Source organism: Dicentrarchus labrax, unplaced genomic scaffold, assembly GCF_905237075.1.
Source record: "Dicentrarchus labrax unplaced genomic scaffold, dlabrax2021, whole genome shotgun sequence".
NCBI classification, from domain to species: Eukaryota; Metazoa; Chordata; class Actinopteri; family Moronidae; genus Dicentrarchus; species Dicentrarchus labrax.
The window spans coordinates 7,226,625-7,248,696 of NW_026136705.1; the positions used below are offsets into that span (position 1 = coordinate 7,226,625).

At 39.8% G+C, this 22,072-nt stretch overlaps 1 protein-coding gene across 5 annotated transcripts in view; it reads right to left on the reverse strand.

Moving 5' to 3' along the window:
• Window positions 1-4,733: 4,733 nt before the first annotated feature.
• Window positions 4,734-22,072, reverse strand: part of pknox2 (pbx/knotted 1 homeobox 2) — a 118,163-nt gene continuing 100,824 nt past the window's right edge. For 2 of the 5 annotated variants that reach the window (XM_051401590.1, XM_051401589.1), the window contains exon 12: window positions 18,580-21,413. In XM_051401590.1, coding sequence (XP_051257550.1) covers window positions 21,145-21,413 — 269 coding nt within the window. In that variant the 3' untranslated portion in view covers window positions 18,580-21,144. The other 3 variants (XM_051401594.1, XM_051401593.1, XM_051401592.1) reach the window with 3 other exon arrangements.

Here is a 22,072-nt window from a genome sequence, read left to right on the forward strand (position 1 = left end):
TTGAATGAGACTGCATTCTCTTTCGTTTTGATTACAGGAATTATAAATATCAACAGTGACCCCACTTGTGATGCAGCCCTAAATTAATATATTGCAGCTATCAAAACAATGCAAGCGGTCTAGTTTCAGCGTGACTCAATGATGCCCTCAAGTGGCCTGAGCCAGCCAGCTGCAGCCACTACCACAACAGACAGCAGATACTTATGTTTTTGCCTTTGTGTTAAGCTCTGAATTAAGTTTGCTCCTATTCAAAATACACATTTGAGAACATTCATTATCACCATCTGTCTGCCTTTTTGTTGCTGTGTGCCAGATGGATGATGGAGGATGACATGCATGACTGTTGATGACGTGGAGCAGCATGACAGCCTAACCATTATTTTAGCATGGAGAATATCCAAGAGTTGAAAATGCCTCGACTATAAAGTGATCCATGGCCCGTGACTTCTTGTTTCAATAATAAAACATAGTACGTAATATTTTTGCAGGAACCTGAAATTCTGCACACAACAAAAAACTGACACACAACCTTTGTAATTGGACTTCCAAAGGGGGCACTTGTTCATTATAAGTCTCAGATCCACATTGCATTCCTGCTGTACACAAATGGCCCCTATTACCCACTAGGCAACTTGCCTGCCTTTGTGTCTTTGACTACATCAAAATAATTGCATGCTTTACTCTGTGGATAATTCACTGTTGCTGCACAGCAGTAGAACAGTCGCACATGGTGACACAAACAGAATTGTTAAATATATTCTTTTTTGCCAACTCTGGCTCATGTAAGAGAGGCAGTGGGTCTCTAATTTGTGTCCAGTTACAAGGCCTTCATAGTGTCTTGCATAATGTATGGAATTTTACAATACATATCTTTAAGGTTTTTTCTTATACACAGAGCCAGAAATCACTAGCACTTACATACAACAAACCTTCCAGTTTTATTTCTATCTATATTTTGAAGCTTTTTACAAAGGCATTTGTTATCATTCATAGCCTTACATAAAAACATGGCTTTATCTGTCTTATTTGCATATTTAAACATATTTTTCGGGAAAACCTTTTAACACAAAATATAATCGTTTTAATGTAAGTAATCAACTGGGGAAGGTTCATGGTGCCATGGTTCATGTACCTTATTCACCTGTAGCGTTTCCCCTTACCAGAAACAACTCTCAGTCAACAAAATGAAATGCTGAAATGTGCACAGTACAACAGGTTTTTTTTACATCCTCCACACTTTATTCTCATGAATGTGATTCATACAAATTTAGCACTTTTTGTTTCTCACTCAGCAATTAATAAAAACAAATCTATAGTGACAGGCTTAAGGCTTAAAGAAATAATAGAGAAATAGATGGGGGAGGAAATAAACAACAAATAAATAAAATAAATATGATAATTACGTTGATGGTGGTGATGATGATATGATGATGATTGCGATGTAATGGTGATTGTAATGGTGATTTAAGATAATAATTATAATGATTGTGGCTATTATTATTATTATTATTATTATTATTATTATTATTATTATTATTATTATTATTGTGTAATGTGGTTCTGATCTGCTTACAAAAGATTTGTGGATTGTGGAGATTTTCGATAGTTTGGAAGATAGTAATCAGATTTTCAGAACTCAGAGACAAGACAGTTAACTCATCTTTAGATTAAAACAAAGTTAGTTTTAGTGGCTAAACGGCTGTTAGCATCATCACAAGCATTATCTAACAACTTCCCTATGTTCAAGAACTGCTCTGCAAGGACTGGCAAATCTCAGCCGCAGTTAAAATTCGTGCAAATTTCTGTAAATCAGCCTCCAATAGCAGGTCTATGCTGGCTCCCAAAAGTGACCCCTGTCTGTAAAAACCTGCAGTTGGCTATTCCAGAGCAAGAAGTAGTAAGGATCTTCTTTTTTAAGAGGTTATTAAGGATACATATTAGGTCATTGTTAAAATCTCCCTTCTCCTTCTTCAGAGTATATTCTTAGGTGTTCCACAAGCAACAAAAACAGAGCGTCTTATCATTGTTTTCTCAGCTCCTCGCGATCTTCCATTTGAAACATATATGGCTTAATTTCTCAAGAGCTGTTTTCCTTCTATGCTTTGAAGAATGCACAGTGCCCAGAGGTTTGTGTATAGCTGGAAAAAGCAGACATTGGATGCCTTCAAAGTCATACCACTTTACCCTTTGCGTGGCATCTTTTCAGTGTAGATGGTTTCTAATTGTATGTTTCTGTTAAACTGACATTCGGTTGCTGCAGTAGCCCTTCTTGACAGAAGCAGTTTGCTGGTTTCTCTACACATTTACAAACTTGTTTCATCTTGCATCTTCTAGATGATTTTGTAGTAGTTCTAGTAGACTTATCCTCGTTACAGTCAGAAGCTTTTCCAGGAGTTAGGAGTACCGCTTTCCAAGAAACTGTAGACCCTTCGCGCGTTTTGGGATTTCTTCGTATAAACCTTGATAGTGTGCTCATGCAAGCGTCTCTGCAACAAGACGAGTTGTCATCGCATCAGAACAGCCATCAAATCCGGTCTGCCGTCCCATTCTCTCTAGAAGAGTTTCTCTGACTTTGCATGTGCTTTCTCCCTCAAGGTCGTCCATATCACGTTGCTGGGTCTGGCTAAAATCTGTTAAAATCTTAAGACACCGCGTATTACACTAAGGCTGTTGCACAGATATGTGATTCTAGTCTTTGTTTTGATGATGGACCAGCATTTCTTTTTAAATGACAAAAGGAATATGTAGATTCCCCCTAGTTTTCACTTTTCGCTGTTGGTTTTGGGGGTTCTCATAACGAGTGGTTTGCAGATGACAGAAATTGAGTCCCTTAATAGTTCTACATTCACTGCTCTTTATGAACTCTACCCAATTGTCGTTTGGGGCAGCAGATGGTCCCAGAAATATTATGACATTTTGTGAGCTGCCATAGTGGAAATAATTTACAGTTTGTGCATTTATTGTTTTACTTGATCCTAACATCCTCAGATGCAAGTATCAAAGCTATGCTAGCAGGGATTCAGTTTCACATTCGATGTAAAGATCCAGCATCCCAGTCTTCTGGGAAATCCTTCCATTCAGCTGCTCCTCAATGGCTTTAAAGGTGCATCCTCAAGGCAACGATAAGACTCCTCACACAATTCACTGGTGCATTAAGTGTTTTCATTTATATTGATATGTTGGAAGAAGTTCTGTTAATGGTTTTTACAGGTTTCTCAGGGGTGAATATGCATGCAGATCTCATCTTAATCCTCAGCATAATCTTCCCTTCTCTGATTTAACCTTAGAAGATCACATCACATGTGCTCAATATTCTTGACGCACTCATAATCTGATAGATCTCACCAAGGCACTCAAACTTCATTGCTATGACTAAAACTACATTTTGTCCTTTCTCTTCTATGATGAAATCCCTGCATCATCGCTCCAACCCATCGGCTGGCTCCCTTGCTCATTGTCGCAACCCATGGTGAGATATCTACTATCTATATCTTTGCTATATGGGAAATGTTCCTGCATAATACTTTACTAAGTAGTATATTCCCTCATGGCTTGAGGTGCTCATAAGGAATAGCCACACGGCAAAACCCACACATAGCAGTTCACTAGATAGTGTATTCCGCTGGGGCCATTGTGCTTCAGGTGAATGGCCACACAGCGGCCAAGGTGCCAAGCCAAGGTCACACATAGCCGTTCACTAGATAGTATATTCCACTGGGGCCAAGGTGCTTCAGGGGAATGGCCACACCGCGGCGGTGTAAGGTCCACACATAGAAGATTGTTTCACTGATGGCGTCAGGCTCCCTTCTGTGCTGTTTTGGGGGGTTAAGGTATTTGCGCATCACTCCCCAATATCTCTATGCAAACATGCGGGGAGTGATGAGGTCGGAGCCTAGACGCCAAAATGTAAATATGCTATACTGCTATATTAAACATTCCAAACGTGAGTTGGCTGACTGAAATAGCTTTAACAAAGACATTTTATGCTTATAAAGACAACTTTGATGCCAGTGACAAATCATACAATAATGAAAACAGCATACAGTATTAAAACTGCAATTGGTAACTTTTATAAAAATAACTTTTTGTTATATTCGCTGAAACTTTATATCCTGACAGTAGTACATGAGACAGATAATCAGTGAAACAATCAAGGTTCCTCTGGCTCCCCTCCTAGTGCTTCTAATGGGATTTACAAGAGTCCACCGGGCCTGAATGAAAACAACCAATCAGAGCTGAGAAAGATAGAAAGACACTTTGTGTTGGCGGCTTGAGGACAGCTTATTGTTGAGTTTATTTCCCAGTGTTTCACAACCTGGGAACGAGACTCAACAATCGACTCTTTCTTGGCTCTGATTATTCATTAGTTCTTTTTTTTATATATAAAAGTCACCTTCTGTAACTTTAACTAATAACATTTAAAGCCTGTATAGTCATCAACCTTAATAAGAGTATTTTGTCTAGTCAGTTTGTGCACAGAAACAACGCAGTCCTTAAGTCCCTCCAGCTCTGAAATTGCATGTTCTAAAAATAAAAGCACTAAAGAGGCGAGTGGCTCTCTGCTGTCCTAAAATGGATAATTCCATTTGACTTTTTGCTGTATTACACTGGAAGCTTGTTTGTCAAAAAATCTACTTTATAAACCTAAATTACACAGCTGCAGAAATGTAAACTCCTAGGATTTAACATAATGATGGATTATTTAGGATACTGATGAAGGGAAACAGCAGCAGTTAAACAAACCTCATTTATTTTGAATTACATACAATACGATACACTGTTTTTAATTCACATGAAATGTCACAATTAATCTGCTGATAAAGTAAATAACAATAGAAGGAAGCAAAAAAAGAAAGAGAAAAAGTACAACAAATACACTATTCTATACCTTACCTCATGAACAGAACATTATTGACACTGGAATCTATAGCTGCCACTGAAAATCTTTTTCTGTCTCCCAGTTGTCATATATACTGTAACTCTCAGAAGTCCTATTTCTCACAAAAGCACAATCTCACCAATTCATGATGACAAGTTTTTTTTCATACTTACTTTGCTCATACTTGCTTTGTGTTCTCACACCATAATTGCATCTGCCACTTTTCACTTGAACACTCTCCTTTGACTTTTAGCCATCACTGGCTTCTTAAAAAATACATAGAACCAAACTAAGAGACAGAAAGAAAGTCTGCGGCAGCTACAGTTGCACAGATACTGAAAACTGACAAATCCATTGACATTTCCAGCCCTGTAATTGTAAAGGAGGTTTATTTATTGTGCAGTAACCCTTGACTGGTGTCCACAGTGCCTGTGGGTACAGTAGGCCCTACCCTTGATTCCCCCCCCCGATTCAGTCCGTAGGAGGCCTAGTAATGACTAAATGGTGGAGTCTCCTTCAACTCATGGTACCCCTGGTGGTTTGGCTCTGTGAAGAGACAGAGAGGGTAGTTAGGGCTACGAAGTACCACAAATCTATCTCTTCTACATTAGCCAGTGCTTTTAAAACTCTTTTAGACATATAGGCGCTTCAGTTTGGTTTCTAAAAGAAAGGACAAAATCAGAAAAAAATTACTTAACAATGTTATTTAAATGTACTGCCTACAGTTGCAAATGTTTCTCAAACTGCTTCCTCAGGTCCACTGTGACCTTATTCTGTATTCATTGTCTTTTCACTGAGAACTGCTTATGCTATGTTATACTTGAAGCACTTGCTATTTACTTTGACAGCTTGTATCTGTAGTCTGGAGGTCACTTAATAATTTTCTGCACATCCCAAATGATGTAGACAAAAATAGCCACTAGCAGAATGCGTTTTAGTGTGTAGATAAGAGTTACGGTACCAAGACTCATATTCTCCTCGACAAGAGGCCTCTTCTCACTGCAGTTTACTACTCTTCCCTGTGCCGCTCCCAGAATAGTCATGATATCCACCAGGCTGAGTTTCCCTTCCTCCTTGGCCTCCTCCACCTCCTCTGACAACTCCATGGCAGCCTCTTCCCGCTCTTCAATCTCCTCTTGGGTTAGCATTGTACTTAAGCCCTGCCCTGCGGTGGTGTTGCCCACCTGTGGTGGCGCCAGTGAGCACAACGCCCTCACCTGCCCATAAGATTTCAGGTGTGCTACGTTGGCACGCAGGAAGAGCAGGAGGACGTTGAGGTCATTCAGCGGGCAGCTTAGCTTATTGTGGTTGATAACATCCAGTGCCGGGAGGACCTCGTAGACAGAGATGAAGGTGGTGTCCCAAACAAAGAGCCGGATCAGGCTGAAGAGGACTATAGGAGCCAACAGGACGTAGATGGCACCGTTGGCCACGCTTATCACCTGAAAAACCAACTGGCCAATCATTTTACACTGTACCAGTTCAGGAACCCAGTTCTGATCGCGCAGCATGCCCGTGCGGACAAAGCAGCTGAACTCGTCCTGCAGGAAGGCAGAGAGGTGGAAGTAGGCCAGGTAGAGGCAGGCAGCAGTCATGAAGGTCAGGAGGAGGAAGCCCCGCAAGAAAAGCATGCTAACAAGGAAGTAGGAGTTTTGTTTGCACTTCATGTATCTCTCCAGCAGAGGGTACTCAAAGTATCGCTTCTTCTTGGCCCTGCAATCGGACAAGGAGAAGAGACTCAGAACCATGTTCTGCTTCATGTTCATACAGCTACAAACAGTCCCAGCTGGGAGAGTCCCAACCCAACCACAATCTTCTACTTTTGGCTTCGAGGATCTGCCCACCACAACACCCAGCCCTCCACTGAGACTGCTGGAGTGTTGCTTAAGGGGATATTCACTGTTAGTTGCTGAGGGAAAGAAAAACATTGCTCTTTACTTTCCTAAACCACATTTTCCCAGTCTATCAAGGGACAGCATAAGATCACTCCTGTAAGCTCCAAACAATATTTCTCACTCTCTTTAGTTGCTGCTCCAAATGACCCAATTGTTCTACAGGAATCATTAAAGTTAAATTTAACAGGGTGTATTCTAGTTTCGGGGCAAATCAACACTCAAAAGACTGGGTGACTCAAAAATAAATTTTTACAAAAAGAGCAATAAATATTCCTTCTACAAGCCAACAGCCACTGGTCTCTCACCTTTGCAGTTCGGCCTGAAATGTGAGAGGGTTCTTAGTGTTCTGGCGCATATCCAGAATGCTCTGGGCCAGTCGGATCGAGCGGTTGTACGACTTGTCCAGTTCGTCGATTATGAAGAGCAGGTCTGAGCCCAGCGAGGGCATGACGAGCTGGCGCCAGATCAGAGCCGGCAGGTACATCAACACTGCCATGGCCAAGAGAGAGTAAGGGAACATCTGGACAGACAATGAGGAGAAAGGGTGAGAAAGAAAACACAAAGTGTTAGGAAAGAGTTTAAAGCAGATGACAAAGGACGTCTCAGAGGGGCTGCGAGCTGAGCTGCTGTTAACATTAGCTCAGCTTGTTTCTCTGATAACTTAAGATCCAGATGTCCGATGACTAAAATCCTTCATCTGGTTCAAATCTACAGTTAAACAGCACCAAGATCTAAACAGTGGATGGTAAAAATGTGGCTTCAAACTGGATCAATAGTCAATATATGACAGCTTCTGGCAGACAACCACAACGCTGACGCAGGCACAAAGAGGATATGACGCCATTGACAGGCGACCGGTGAAACACAGCATTACCTGAATAAAATGACAGATTTCTCTGAGTTTGAACATTGTTGGAAACATTTGGGTTAATGTAAGTACACAACTCAACTAATTCAATGCAGACATTACATATTATAGCCTTAAGCAAGCTTGATCAGAATCTCTAAACTTACTTTGTGTACCCAGAGTGAGCGCTCCTCAAAGTTCCCATTGCTGTCAAACTCATGATGCATGAGAGAGTCCCAGCAGTACGTGTCTACGTAGCTGGCCTGCTTGATGGTGAAATTGCTGGGAGGGAAACAGCTGATCTGAGGCCCTGCAGAATAAACAAATGTTGATCTGTAACATTAGTATGCTAATATGGGGAATTGCTTTCTGCAGCCACATTTTATCCTGTTTTATCAATTTTTCTGTAAGCAGTCTTTAAACACTTGATATCTCACACACACATACACAGTGCTGGAGGTCCAGTACCAGACACCTACATGTGAGCTTCTGCGTGCCCTTTTCTTTCCAGTCCTACAGAGTTTCACTGAAGAAATCATATGTTTCTAAATGTCAACCCTGCATTTAAAAACCCTGGGTGACTCCATTCCAAAACTGGGCTCTTCCACCTTATATTTAGTTCACCTTGATATAACCACACGTAGTCCAACCACTTGAATCCATGTTCCACACCCATCTGTCATTTCCAAATCGTGCTCCACCCTTAAACAGAGAGCTTGGGAGGGAACACACCAAGGGTGTGCCCCACCTAATGCTACAACAGAAACATGGAGCTTCTATTTTTTACGAGCGGCGTCTACATCTGCCCAGCTTTCTGTAAGTAGAAACATACTGCCTCTAATTTACTGTCAGGATGCCAGTCCACCTCATTATAGGCAGCCATTACATGGTCCAATTATATATGTATGTGTGTGTGTGTGTGTGTGTGTGTGTGTAAAATTAATCAGCCAGATTTTAACATATTGACAGTGACACCTAAAATATAATCATGGCAGCTGAGGTTATGATGGAGTTTATCCATTTTAAAAGTGACCTTGTGTAGATATTTACAGGAAGAGGAGGTTACAGTTTATATTTTTAGACTGGTTTCGAACTCAAACATCTATTGTCTGTGTTGGTTAGGGTCTCATATTTAGCCATGTTAATTTTAACATTTATGTTATTTCACATACTGCAGGTGAAAGCAAAATGGAACTAGCAACACTAGCCATACCATTTTGGAGGCTCTACTGGCAGAAATGGAATATAATATTTATAGGTATGTTTTCATTAGTGTATTATCACCTGAATATAAGAATTGTGTTTTTGTTACCATAGACTTTTTTTTAATTTACAGACGCCATGGGTCACCTTCCATGGACATGTTAAACTGCCATATTTCAGTCACCCAGAAGGGACAAACCCCATTGGCACTAAATAGGGCCTTTCGCATTTTTTGCACTTTTTGCACTATTTTCAGCCACCGTAGTTTCTCCTTTGTGCTTGGAAGGGGAGGATGAAGCAAGGGAGTTGCTGTCTGCAACTACACTGCAAGATGCCACTAAATCCTACACACTGGTCCTTATAAACAGTATATCCAAATTGGCCAAAATGTATCTAAAAAAATGTAATGTATTTTTTCAAAACAACATGAAAAATATACATGTATTTTGAGCCAACTTGTAATGATATTGAATTAAAAATAGATTTTTTTTGAAGGCCTATAGGGTGAGACTAATGATAGTGACAGATATTCTAAGCAGTGAGCAAAACAGTTGCTGGTTCATCGTCATCCATTATTGGCAATTTCATAATGAAACAGCATGACAATTTAGAATTTCTTAAAAGGTTTTATAAAGCTGTCTATCACCTAGGCATCATGCTGGAGCAACTCTGTAATGTTCTTCTTGTTCCTACAGTGTGCTGTTTAAATGCTGTGTGTGCAGAGTTTGTCACTAGAAGGACGTTTCCACATTCATCTGCTGAAAATGGAAAGTTTCTCTGTGTTCATTGTAAATTGGGACGTCACAAATAGTTTTGCAGTCATTCCAGGACTGACTGCCAGCAGGAAAAATGTAGAAATTAACAATATTTGCATATTCAGAGATTCTGGAACTTTTAATGAGGAAGTAGGAGCTGATGAGTTTTTAAGGATTTGAATGTGGAAATAATATTTTTTTGGCAAAACATATTGTTGTAAGCAGACTATATATATACATTTTTTTTGGAGGTAATCTTTAAAATTAAACAAATCAGTGAGAACCTATTTTTTATATGATTAGTACATATTTGTGTTTGGTTACCAAATGAGCCAGGAGAACACAATGTTACTGGTCTTATGCTTTTAGCCTAAGTGTTTAATCTGAAATTTTGCTGAACACTGTAATGATGGGAGCTATGTTGCTTAAGTTTACGGTTTATGGTGAGTGCTGTAGTTATAATACTAACTGACACCACAGTATGTTCTCGTGCAGCTTACTGTGGGAATCTATTTTTCCACCCTCCTTCTGAGTGCATGTGTGGGCACATGCATCGACAAGTCACCCTAAATAAAAATCAACAGCTCGTGCCTTCTTATGAAATCTTGTAAAAAATTCTCCCCCTCAGCTCCACACCCCTGTGAGCCATTTGGCAAAGTGAGGGAACCTACATTTCTGCCACTGCTCCTATCTCCTACTCCCACTCCCCAATTAACATTGGCAGATCATCCCCATATTTGTGCTTCGTACAAGAATTCTTGGCTGAGAGTCCAGGTGCAAGTATACCCGACTCCAGACAGCAGCGCAATCAAGCACTGTTGTGAAACTGACAACCCAGCAGATAGGCAGCCAAGATCCATCAGTTGAGCCCCGTACCCCAGCACCGCATCATGTTCTGCGTCCCCCCTCCCCTCCCTGTGGTTAATCAACATATCCTCTCATTTGACTCAAATAGGGGGGAGCTGCCACAGAAGAACTTCGCCTTGTAATTACAGCGTGCCAGTGTTAGTGAACGCTGCTCTCAATCATCCCCCATGGCAATTAGCATCAGGAGCACCAGGCTGATTGCAGACCAGCTCTGAAGAGACGACATTTAGTTCAAAGTCAAGGGAGTCAGCCTCCTCAGCAATAGACTTGTGCTGTAGACTTGCCACGTATACTTTGGATTGTCAGCTGGGCTTTTTATGTTCTTTGAATGACCGTGGGCAGACAGGTTGTGGGCATGTTTCATTCAAAACCACCAGATTGGATTCCAAACCCGCGTTTTTCCCTCTGGAACACTGGTTCCCAACCTTATTCTTTCTTCTGACTAAGTGACATATTTTATGGATATTTCATATTATATTCAATGTATAACAATAACAGTCGAGAAAAGCTGATAAACTGTACAATGAACCCAAACAGTAGAACAATAACTGCAGGATATTTGTGTAAAACGAGTTTTAAGCAGATTATTTCCTGTGAACATTTTTTAGGAACTTTAAATACAATCCTCTGTAGATTTTTTATTATTATTTAATTGTTCAAAAATCATATGTAGGCTTCTTTTTTGAAAAATTCTGAGTTTTCTTCTTATTGTTCTATTAGTATTTTGGTTTTTTTAATGTACTTTTCTAATGCAGGACAAGGCTATGAAAGCAGGCAGTGAAGGCTCTATGAATATAGCTTGTGTTCAGCTCTTCAAAGTTTCAGTCTTTAATAATAATAATAAAAAGCTTTAAAAATAACAATTTGACTTGGTTGTCTTCACAGAAATGAACAAAATGCTGGGATATAGGCCTACTGTGTATATTTTCAAAGTTTTCTTACACCCATTAAAATCAAGAAGGCCTCAAGCTTTGTCGACCCTAGATGGGGGTTGTGACCGCTGCAAACACTTCTGGCATTCAATAAACTAATGAATAGAGTTGGAGCCTATTGTGATTTTGTTTTCTGTAATTTTGTGTTGTCGTATCATTATTGCTACAGTTATACTCAGGAGGTCTTAATGGAGTCGACAGTTAAGGTCTTCCTCTTATGATAGGTTTTGTTTTAGTGTTTTCTCCCTCCTGCTTCACAGCACCCTACTTCTGTTAAGGAAAGTGCCGTGTAATTATAGCTCTTATTGTTATTGCTTTTAATATTTCCTCAAGTAGGACCTGTAAAGCATGAGGACATGTTTCTGAGTGCAAGGATAAAAGCCTGCTGGGAAAGAGCCCAGACATGCTCACTTGTCATGGACTTTTAATCCAGCTCTAAAAAAAACACATTTGGGTCATTTCTTTTTTTTGTCTACACCCTTGTGTTAACTTTGACTTAAAAACCACAGGCCACAGGAATAACAAGTATCTTTATATTAGTATGTATGATATTCTTTCTTATCACAAGTTCAACTAAATGCAGTTAAGCAAGTAAATAATAAGCAATTCAAGGACAAACGGTACACGATGACTTTACAGAGGACACAAACTGAAACACAGGGAGACCACAAAGCCAAAACACAACCGCAAATAAAAAATGAGCACTCAGGAATATAGGGTATAATTGGGGGCAAAAGCTAGTGGAATACAAAACAAATGTCCTAACATGGTTAAAAGCAAAAAATAGAGACAGAGAGTGGCTCACCCAGGGAGATCTCGCGGGCGAAGGCCATGCACACCAACATTAGCGGAAGGCCGACGGACACAAATTTGATGACCTTGTCCAGAGGAAGCTCGAGCTCCAGGTGGTTGATCCGGTTTATCCCGGAGCCATCCTGCAGCAGGGCATCAGATAGCATGGCCTTGGCCGCCGCCTGGGCGATGGACATTTTGAGCACCTACCCGGTGATAAGAAAAAGGGTTATTTTTTATGACACAGTCAAGAAGGAAAGGAAGATACCGAGTGCTCTCGGTGCTGCAAGTGCAAATCAGACTCATGGCTTTTGCCATATGTCACTGCCTGCTTCCCTCTATCTTATCTTCTCTGTCATTCTCCACTAGATGTGACTAGATAATAAGAATACGGTAACAAAACAAAACATCTAGAGTAGTGGATTTATTACATTTATTACAATTAGTAGGAAATTCAATGCAGAAATGCAATTCCTCAACAACATTTGCTCGGCATATGACGAAAGCTATAACCAGCTTACCTTAAGTGTTCCAGCTTTCTTCGGTGATACTATTAGAAAATATGTTTGCAGAGCCAAAGAGTTCCTCTAAAGGCCTGCACATTGTTGGAAAGCTCTTTAAGTATTCAGGGAGGGCCTCTGCAAATGAGAGGGTGGATCTGGGCTGGACCAGGCCAAGCCGGGTCTGGCTCTAATTACAGGGAGGACATCTGGGAGAATGTAGGTGTCCAGATGGCACTGACTGCAGCAGACCTCTGGTACCCAACACTGCGCCATGCAGTTGTGTGTGTGTGTGTGTGTATATATATATATATGGGTGTGTTTATCTGGTCTGTCTTCATTCTGAGGCACGGTGGCTGTGGCCCACTTCAAACAAGTGAACCATCGCCAGTGGCTTTTTCAGCCTCTGTTATTCTGAGACTATTTTTACTGCACTTCAGCCTCAGAGCTACTGCTAGCTGAGATATACTGTACCATGCAACAGGAATGACCATGTTTCTGACCTTTGCAGTACATGTGTTTGAGAGAAAAACAGTGTGTTTTTATTGAGTGAATCTGAAATACAGGAATTCTTTGGATGGTGGGAACGCCAATATAAATCTGAAAACATGCAGAACACAAATGAAACAAATGATTATGGTATTATATTTATCTGTGTAAAGTTTGTGCTTATAAATCAAGGAGAGCCACAGTATGTCATCAGATTTGTCTAGCAGATTCACTGTAACAGATGCACTGTAAATCCTAACAAGTGAGTTACTCAATCTCATGAATTAAACCCAACTCAAAAATGAATTGTTGAAGGAACTCAGTTGTTTTGAGTACACTTAAAATGTGCAGTATTTTAAGTATTGGTGATATAATTCCAGCTTGTTCCATTGACTAGTTTTCTTAAAGTTGACTATATGTCATTGCAAAAAAAGATTAATTGGCTACCACTGATAATTGATTAATTTTAAATTGTTTTTTTTATTATGCATCAGCTGCTTTGACAGGTAATAAGTGACTAGTTTAACCTAATTCAGCTAAATTATGTTAACACACTTGAAATAAGTTTGGACAAATGCTGCATATGAGTGTAATATACTTACTAGTTTAATTTACCTTACCTTAACAAGAAATTAGTTGCTTGTTCTCAAAACAAATGTTTTTTCATACTATTGGAGTTAATAAATCTTTAAAGAAATCAGTTTCTTCAGTTGTTAAACTAACTCATCAGGGTTTACAGTGTGGCTTGTAGAATGGGGTCTCTAAAACAGTTTTCACCGGGAAATTGCTCATCTGTTAAAATACTTAAAGGTGAGGTTCACATTTTTTCTTAATCTTTTAGAAAACAGTAGTCACAGGTTCGCAAACAGCTTTTAATTGCTGTTATAATTCCTCCTGTAAAACCTGATGAGTTAGTTCAACTCAAACTCAAACCAATTACCTTAAACTGTAAGTTTATTAACTCAAACAATTCAAGCATGAAAAAATTTAATTGTTACTGCTGTAATTAAATTAACAATAGCCTACTTGTACTTGTACAGCGCCTTTGTAGTCTTTTGACCACTCAAAGCACTTTTACACTACGTGCCACACTCACCCTTTCACACACATTCACTCAGATGATGGCAAAGTCCCTCGAACAGAAACTAACATTCATACACATTCACACACCGACACACAGTATCAGGAGCAATTTGGGGTTCAGTATCTTGCTCAAGGATACTTTGACATGTGACACCAGGAGCCGGGGATCGAACCCACAACCTTCCAATTAAGGGAAAATTGGGGGACCAATAAGAATTATTTGGAAGCATATGATGATTTATAAACTGAAATAAAACAAAAATGTATCCTATATTCCTACACTATACTGCATTATAGCACTGACCATGGTCAGTGGGGCTTACATTTATGTAATGATCTTACATCTTAAAGAAATTAGTCAATGGAAGAAACTAGGATTATATCACCATTTCTCGAAATACTGTACATTTATTGGAATATTCAGTTTTATGTGTTATGTTAAATAACTTATTTTAAGGATATGTTGTTAGGTTTTACATTGTTGTGAAGCCATCCCTTTCTAACCTGATTCAAAAGTACTGTACATGATGAGGGACAAAATCCAGGGCCATAGTTGTGTGTAAAAAGTGATTTTAAAGTTCTGCTGATGCTAATATGAGATGTGGTCTCTACCAACTCTCTGTTGAAAACACCTGCCTGCTGTGGCTGGAAATTTGATGTTGAGAGCGAACCAAAGCAGTACAGTTTCAGACCATAAAACCAAAATATTGAGCTGAAAGATGGTAAAATGCTCTGTAAAGCAGAGCGTCTGCACAGTCACGTGATATTTCTGTTTGTCATTAGAGCGACTCCTTTCACATACAAGTCATTTCCTCATTGCCTTATTCCCTTGTTAATTAAAAAAAAACTGTATTGATTATTGCGGCTTCATTCATAGAGCCGGATCAGAAAACACTGGTATTGTTTTTGTAACAGGGTTATTTATTTTGTTGTTTAGGTGAGACTGAGGACACTGAAAGCAGTTCTGGTAAGGGAATGTTTTTTCAGGTACAAGTATTCTTGTGTAAGTCCAGTTTGGGTGATTGATTGATTTGAAGGTTTATCCAACACCGAGTGATGGTGTTAGCTATTCCCCAGGTCGAGGCTGAAGACCAAAGGTGACAGGGCTTTTGCCCTGAGGGCTCCAACTCTTTGGAAGAGCCGAACTCAGAAAATTCTCTGCCCTCTTTTAATTTGTCTCTCAAGACTCATTTTTACGGTGTGGCCTTTCCTTAACTGTTTTATATGTGTTACTGATTTTATCTGTTCTTTTAATTTCTATTTCTATACTATTAACAGTGACAATAGTTTTGTGTCAAGCCCTATAATAAACCTGCCCTGGGGTATTAAAACCTATAACCCATCTTTTACATTCTTGTCTTCTTCTTTTACAGTTGATCTTGGCTTATTGGCTGCGCATTTTCGACTCGTCCGTAGCAGGAAACAATGGCAGCTTGCCTACAGCTAAACAGTAGACTAAAATATGTTTCTGAAATGATTTAAAGTGAAAAATAGTTAACACAGTAACAGAATCTTGATTCATATTAGATCAGCACGGCCTAGTTTGACAGTTTGATCTGAGTTTGGTGCGTTGAGCTGGACGGACTCACTGAGAGTGACCTGTCATTCACAAGGTAGCCCCGCCCTAAATCATACCCTGCTTTATCATCTATTTTACTCTAAATGGGACCATCATTTACTAAATGAACATCATGCTGTATGGAAGAAGACTGAAACTAGAGATTGAGACCATGAAGTCATTAAATAACTTTTTACTGAGCTAATAAATCAAGAGAGAAGTCAGCTCATTTCTCCATTAGAGTGAATGGCATCAGTATTTTATTGCAGCCAATGGAGCTCCCCCTGTTGGCCTTTACATAGAATGCAGGTTTTAAGACACTTTGAGTTAGCTTCACTTTACAGACCTGGAAGCTCTGTCCATTATATATACTGTCGATGGCTACAATGTTACAGTGTGTTCACATTGTTATTACATAGTAGATAGAGGAAGGAAGCTCCAGGGTCCGGTTGCACACTGTGGTAGTTGTCAAAACTTTCACTATGCTAGTGCTAATGCTCTCTGTACTGACCATCAACATATATAAAGATGGACAACATAATAGCTCGAAACATCTTGAGCGCCCTCTGGTGGCTGACTGCAGTATAGGTCATAAATCCTGCCGCCTCCATGTTAGCAGATAAGCCAAACTAAAAAATGAAAATAAACAATAATACATTTTTCCTAAAGATGGTTTCTGTCTTAAGTGTTTTTTTTGATCAGTCTGGTTTTAATAAGTTATTAGAAGCTATAAAAAGGAGGCTGTGGTCATGATTGACAGCTGAGCCCTGCTCGCGATTGAGTCAGCCGGGCATATGGGCAGGACTTCTATACCATGGCGCCAACCCCGATCGCTACTGCACAGACTCTGGCTCTGAATGATGTCATCTGCGCAAGATAGCAGCTTTTGGTTTTTGATTTTTATACAGTGGGAGGAAGTGGAGACACATCGTCCATCTTTTATATGTCTATGGCACTGACAGTACGCTCTGCACTGGAGGTTTCAGGTTTCTTTGCTGGTGATTGGCTTTATTTGAATTGTTACATAATCTAGCTCAGATTTTAGGGAAGTGTGCAGACAGCTCCCCCTTCAGTAGAGGAATGTGAAAACACCTCTTTAGTGGCAAACTTTGCACAGGACGGGATCTTTAAGTATTAAATTCACTGAACATTGAACCCTGCTGGCCTGAAGTGAACCACTGTATACAGCAACAACCTGACTCTTTATTAATAACAAAATACACTAGTAAATGATTTATTACCCGTTGTGCTGCAGTGGCTAATGCCATCCCATGATAAATGAAATCACCCCTTGTAGCTACAGTATGAGATAGATTATTACGTTTAAATTTTATCCCACTTGGTGCTCTTACTGCTCAGACTGGGCCACTGCCTACTCTGCTCCTTTGACCAGAACACAAAGTCGTTTGTGGAATAATAGCAGAATGTTCTCATGCAAGCTTTTTATTAGATCATTTGAGTGATTTTTCTCCCACATATGAAAGCTTTTGCTACCTTGTGGTTATAAATATAACCTCATCACATGTTGCCTACCCCCAGCTAGGGGCGTTTCCAGAGGGTAGGACTGATTGGCTACCCCAAGTGCCACCCCATTATCCTTACCTGTTCCACTCCACACTGTCTTTGTTGTTGTAGTGATCTTTGTTTGAAAGATAGTGGTATCATATAAAACTAGATGACATAATGCATCCATTGGTACCAACCATGCTGTGCTACCATTTTGGGAAGGGAGCTAAATAACGCTCCAAAGTTAGGCTAAATGTTTTTGAAGGAATCCCTTGACCTCTGACTCTGACCGAGATATCTGAATGAAAATGGGTTCCCTCTCCCCTTCGCAGACATGCCCACTTTATGCTAATCCCATGCAGTTTTGGGCAAAAAACACGCCATTTTTTGCATGTGGTATAAATATTTTCATTATTTTAGTCCAGTGTATTTGAATATGTCCGCAAACTGGGGTCCAAAAACAGTATTGGAATTGAATAAATTGGAAATCAATGGAAAGCTGAGACACATACTTCATGCCACCCCTGCATCAGTCAATGCCCCACTTGTGGCCCCCCAGTCAAAAAAATGTCTGGAAACACCCCCTATACGGCCTCTGCAATTAAAATTCCTCCTACCAGAAAATGTGGCTGAAGGAGGAGAAAGTTAGCAGAGGTAGACAATAACAGATATTTAATAAGTGCTGCTGCAAAAAGATGGACCTTTTTTAAAGAGGGTCAGAAAAACAATGCAAGTATGCAATTAGACACAAGCGTACAAGCTGGTGTGAAAACAATACAATGTATCTTGTGCAGCAAAACTCCCACAGGAGTGATTACCGTCTACTCCCCGGGAGTAGAATCCACATTTCAGAAGTTGAAACCCCGCGGTCGAGCGCCCTGTTGGGTTCTTTTATGGTAGCTGGCTGAAAAGGTGGGCGAGCGTTTGGGTGGGCATCTCCCTGCGAGTTAAATCACAGGCTAGAGCAGTAAGCAGTGGGTGACAGGAAAACGAGGGATGTTAAACCAATATTTAGACCGCTAACTCTGTAATCTGTAAATACGTCAAAATGAAGCAGGGCCTGAGAGGGTTCACACACACAGACGTCTTGCTCTTTATGTGTATCAGGGAACAAAGATCATGTTAACTGCCTAGTGTTTTTTTTCTTTTTGTTTAGTGCTCTAAATATTCTCATGAATCAAAACTACGTCCTGTGCCTGGATGTGTTTGCACAGTGTAAACATGATATAGAACTTTCACATCACAAAAGTCAAAATCAAAATTCAAATCAAAATCACCTTTACATGTTTTAATTATTAAAATTGGTCTATTGAAACACAATAGATTATGACAACAAAGTGTACAAATGAAATAGAAATATTCCCTATTTTCTGTCACTTGCTCTGGAAGATCCATTAAAAAAAGCAATTGAGAAAAGAATATTAATGAGCAACAAACTTCACGATGAACAATCAGAACATTCAATATAACATGGTTGTTTTTCTTTTGCTAGACATCTTCACATTAGAAACGAGCGACTCCATTTGCGTGTTTTAGTACAAAACAGAGAGCTGAAATTGTTTCACAGTTTCTTCAAAATCCTTCACATAAAATTGAAAGAGACCTTAACTGCTGAGTTTTTTTATTCTCTCTTTCTCATTTTCTTCAAAATTGTCCTCTTCCTTGAAAAAGTTTATCAGTAAACGACATTGGCTCTGTCACTTTGGGACTCCAAAGTCATCGGCCGTGTGTCCTCGGTGTGATTTCTCTCTTAACGTGGGCAAGACAGTTTTGGCAGTGCTTGCCATGCTCTTGTTTGTGACAGAATCCCCCAAGGTCACAAAAATACACAAGCAATTTTCTAAGAGTTGTCGGCTGAAGTCAAGTATGTGCATGGCCACCAGCTGATACACTAGCCTTATTCAGAAAGTTTGCCAAATCTACAGTATATGCAGAAGCAACTGTTATTGTCAGGTTGTTCTTTAAGCTACTCTCTGAGGCCACACAAAATAAAAATTGAATAAATATGCAAACTTTCAACACTAGAATGCAAACATATGAAAAATCTAATATACATACTATATGTGCAGTCTGTATACACTGGTTTCCTACAGTTTTTTTTTTTTTTTGCTTATGGGATAAGAAAAAAACATGTTTCAAAAGTCATGCTCGAAAAAGGTTTGCTGCAGCAATGAGTCAAGTGTTGCACTCATGAGGAAGAGACATGCCGAGTGTTGTTCGACCTGAGAACCTATGAGTCATTTAAAAAGGCGTGAATGATGTCCCAGCAGTAGAAGCCAACATAAACAGTCACTTCTGCAGATATTTGGACAGCATCACACCCTTTTTTTCCCCCTTTGACTCCTCACTCTTATTTTAGGAAGTGAAATGACACATTAACTGTAAAGTTAAAGTGCAGACTTGTCAGTTGAAAAGTGAGACCTACTTTGAGTCACATGAAACGAACAGTTAAAAAAAACCTATAGCCCCTTTTCGTAACTCATTTCTTGCTGCCAAAATATTTGGACAGATTACATTCAATTAAAGGTTATATATAGAGAAACATTAATATAGCAAACAACAACAATTTGCTATGTAAAGTTATAGTGGAGTCATTGTGTCCTGAGCTGACAATGTCGTTACACTACTCCCTCCGCTCTCTGTGCTTTGTTTCCATAGCCGGTCTGCTCCCTGTGCAGCTGAGGAGAGTGACTGAAACTGCTTTTATCATCTACATTGGTGAATTAAGGATTTAAACCAGAATCAAACCAGAGTTGGTGATTGTTGGAAGAGTGGTAAGACTAACAAAGATGTTTTTGGTGACATTTTTTTTGTTTTTATTTTTTTTAGTAAAAACAGTTAGCGTATTTTTGTATGGAGTCTGGTAGTGAGCGACAGCAGAATTACGGTTGTTTCTGGTTAAAGAAAATGTAACATTTCTGTAGGGACCCTTTCCTTAGTGTTGTCAGATAGAATAACAATCTGAGTCTGTCAGTGGCCAAAACAAGCCCTTTGAATGGAGTAACAATGTTATACATTACGGATATTCTGAGAGGTAAAATTAGCATGGAGTATGGCAAGGTATATTATGATATCAAGAATATTTTCACATCTGACTCAGTGAGTTGAGGTTTAATTTGACAGACCAGAGTTGGTGATTGTTGGAAAGACTGTGAAAAGTTTTATTTTGTTTCCGTCCCATTGTTTTGGTTTGAGATGCTGGTGCTCTAGTGCAACACCAAGTGGCAAGTGGATACCGTATATATAACCTTTAAGTAGTTGTTTTTCACAAGTCAAAACTTTTCACTGTGCAAAGATTTTTTGGATCCTTGTGCAACAACTCAACACTCCTCATTGTCCCGTCTAGCATTTCCTTTTTCACTTCACTTTAACCTGAATTCAAAACAGCTTGAAAATGTCACGGCTCTCTGAAAGCACCGGACATAATCACCTACCTTGTTTCTGTCGCTCTAACAGTACTCAATTTAAAACCGGCAGTCATCTTTTCAACCTTTTAGTTCCTGTGCCATTTCCTCCCACAGATAACAGGCTGAAGAGTAAAGATGTAAAATGTGCTACTATCCAAATATTTCAAGAGCTCACTGCATGAAAACATACTATAGTCAAATGAAACAACACATATTCATCAGTAAACTATTATTCATCCTCTATAATCATGATCATGGTGTGTCCAATTAGACTCCATGGTGGCTCTGCACAAGAGTCTCTGATGAATTTGGAGAAATACGCCCTTAAATGCTCTCAAGAGTCACTTAGCATTTGAGTCGTCCTAGTTGAGTTTGAATATAGCCGGACTGAGGGGGACAACTGAGGTCAAAGTTCATACTCTTCTATTCCACTACTCCAGTTCCTCTCTGTGCTCCATGCTCAGATCTCTCCTCCCCCCTCCTCCTATGCTGGACATTTGCCTCCCCCTGTCATTTTCCTCCTCCCCGTCCTCCTCCTCCTCTTCCTCTTCCATTCCTTCCTCCTCTTCTTCCTCCTCCTCCTCCTCGTCCTCCTCCTCGGTGCCGTCCATGGAGTCGTCCGCTCCCAGCATGGCTTGCTGCATGGCCAGGGTGGCTGAGTCCGACGACAGCGACTGGAGGCTGTCCATGCTCAGTGGGTCTGAGGGGAGGCAGGGAAACAGAGCAGAAAAACTATAAATGGAACATTCTAGCAAAAATTCAGACATCTGCATTCATCTGGACAGTATTTATGTAGTATTTAGAAAGTATTTAGTCTGCTTTCAGACAACCGAGGTATGTATTAGCTCTAGAATGAAATCTATACTGAAGAATATCTCAATACAGGGACAAACATCTCGGACTAAAATGGGACCTGACATGAAAAAGCACACATTTCCCTTTGTATTATTGTTGCCCAATTAGACCATTTTCACAGCAGTAACATGAAATAGTAGGGTAAACATAGGTGTTACCAATGATACTGATGGCTGCTATTGTGCATATTGACTAGCTGGAAAGGCTCTGCTACACTAAATTGACCGAAACTTAAATCGTGTCATTATATGCTGTAAAAGGGCCTATTCTCAAGAGAGTTGGACTAGTTTTAAACAGATGCAACTTTCAATTTGAGTCTTTGTTTTTGCCTTCACATCTCAGATCAATCAAATAAGAGAGTCAATAGTGGCACCTAGTGGTTAAGATTGGAACACACAGGACAACATTTTTAGTCCCCCTCCAGTCAAAAATCTGTGCTCATTGAAAATCTGATTTTAAGGGGCGGGGCCTACCAGCATGATTTGTGACATCACAAATAGTTAG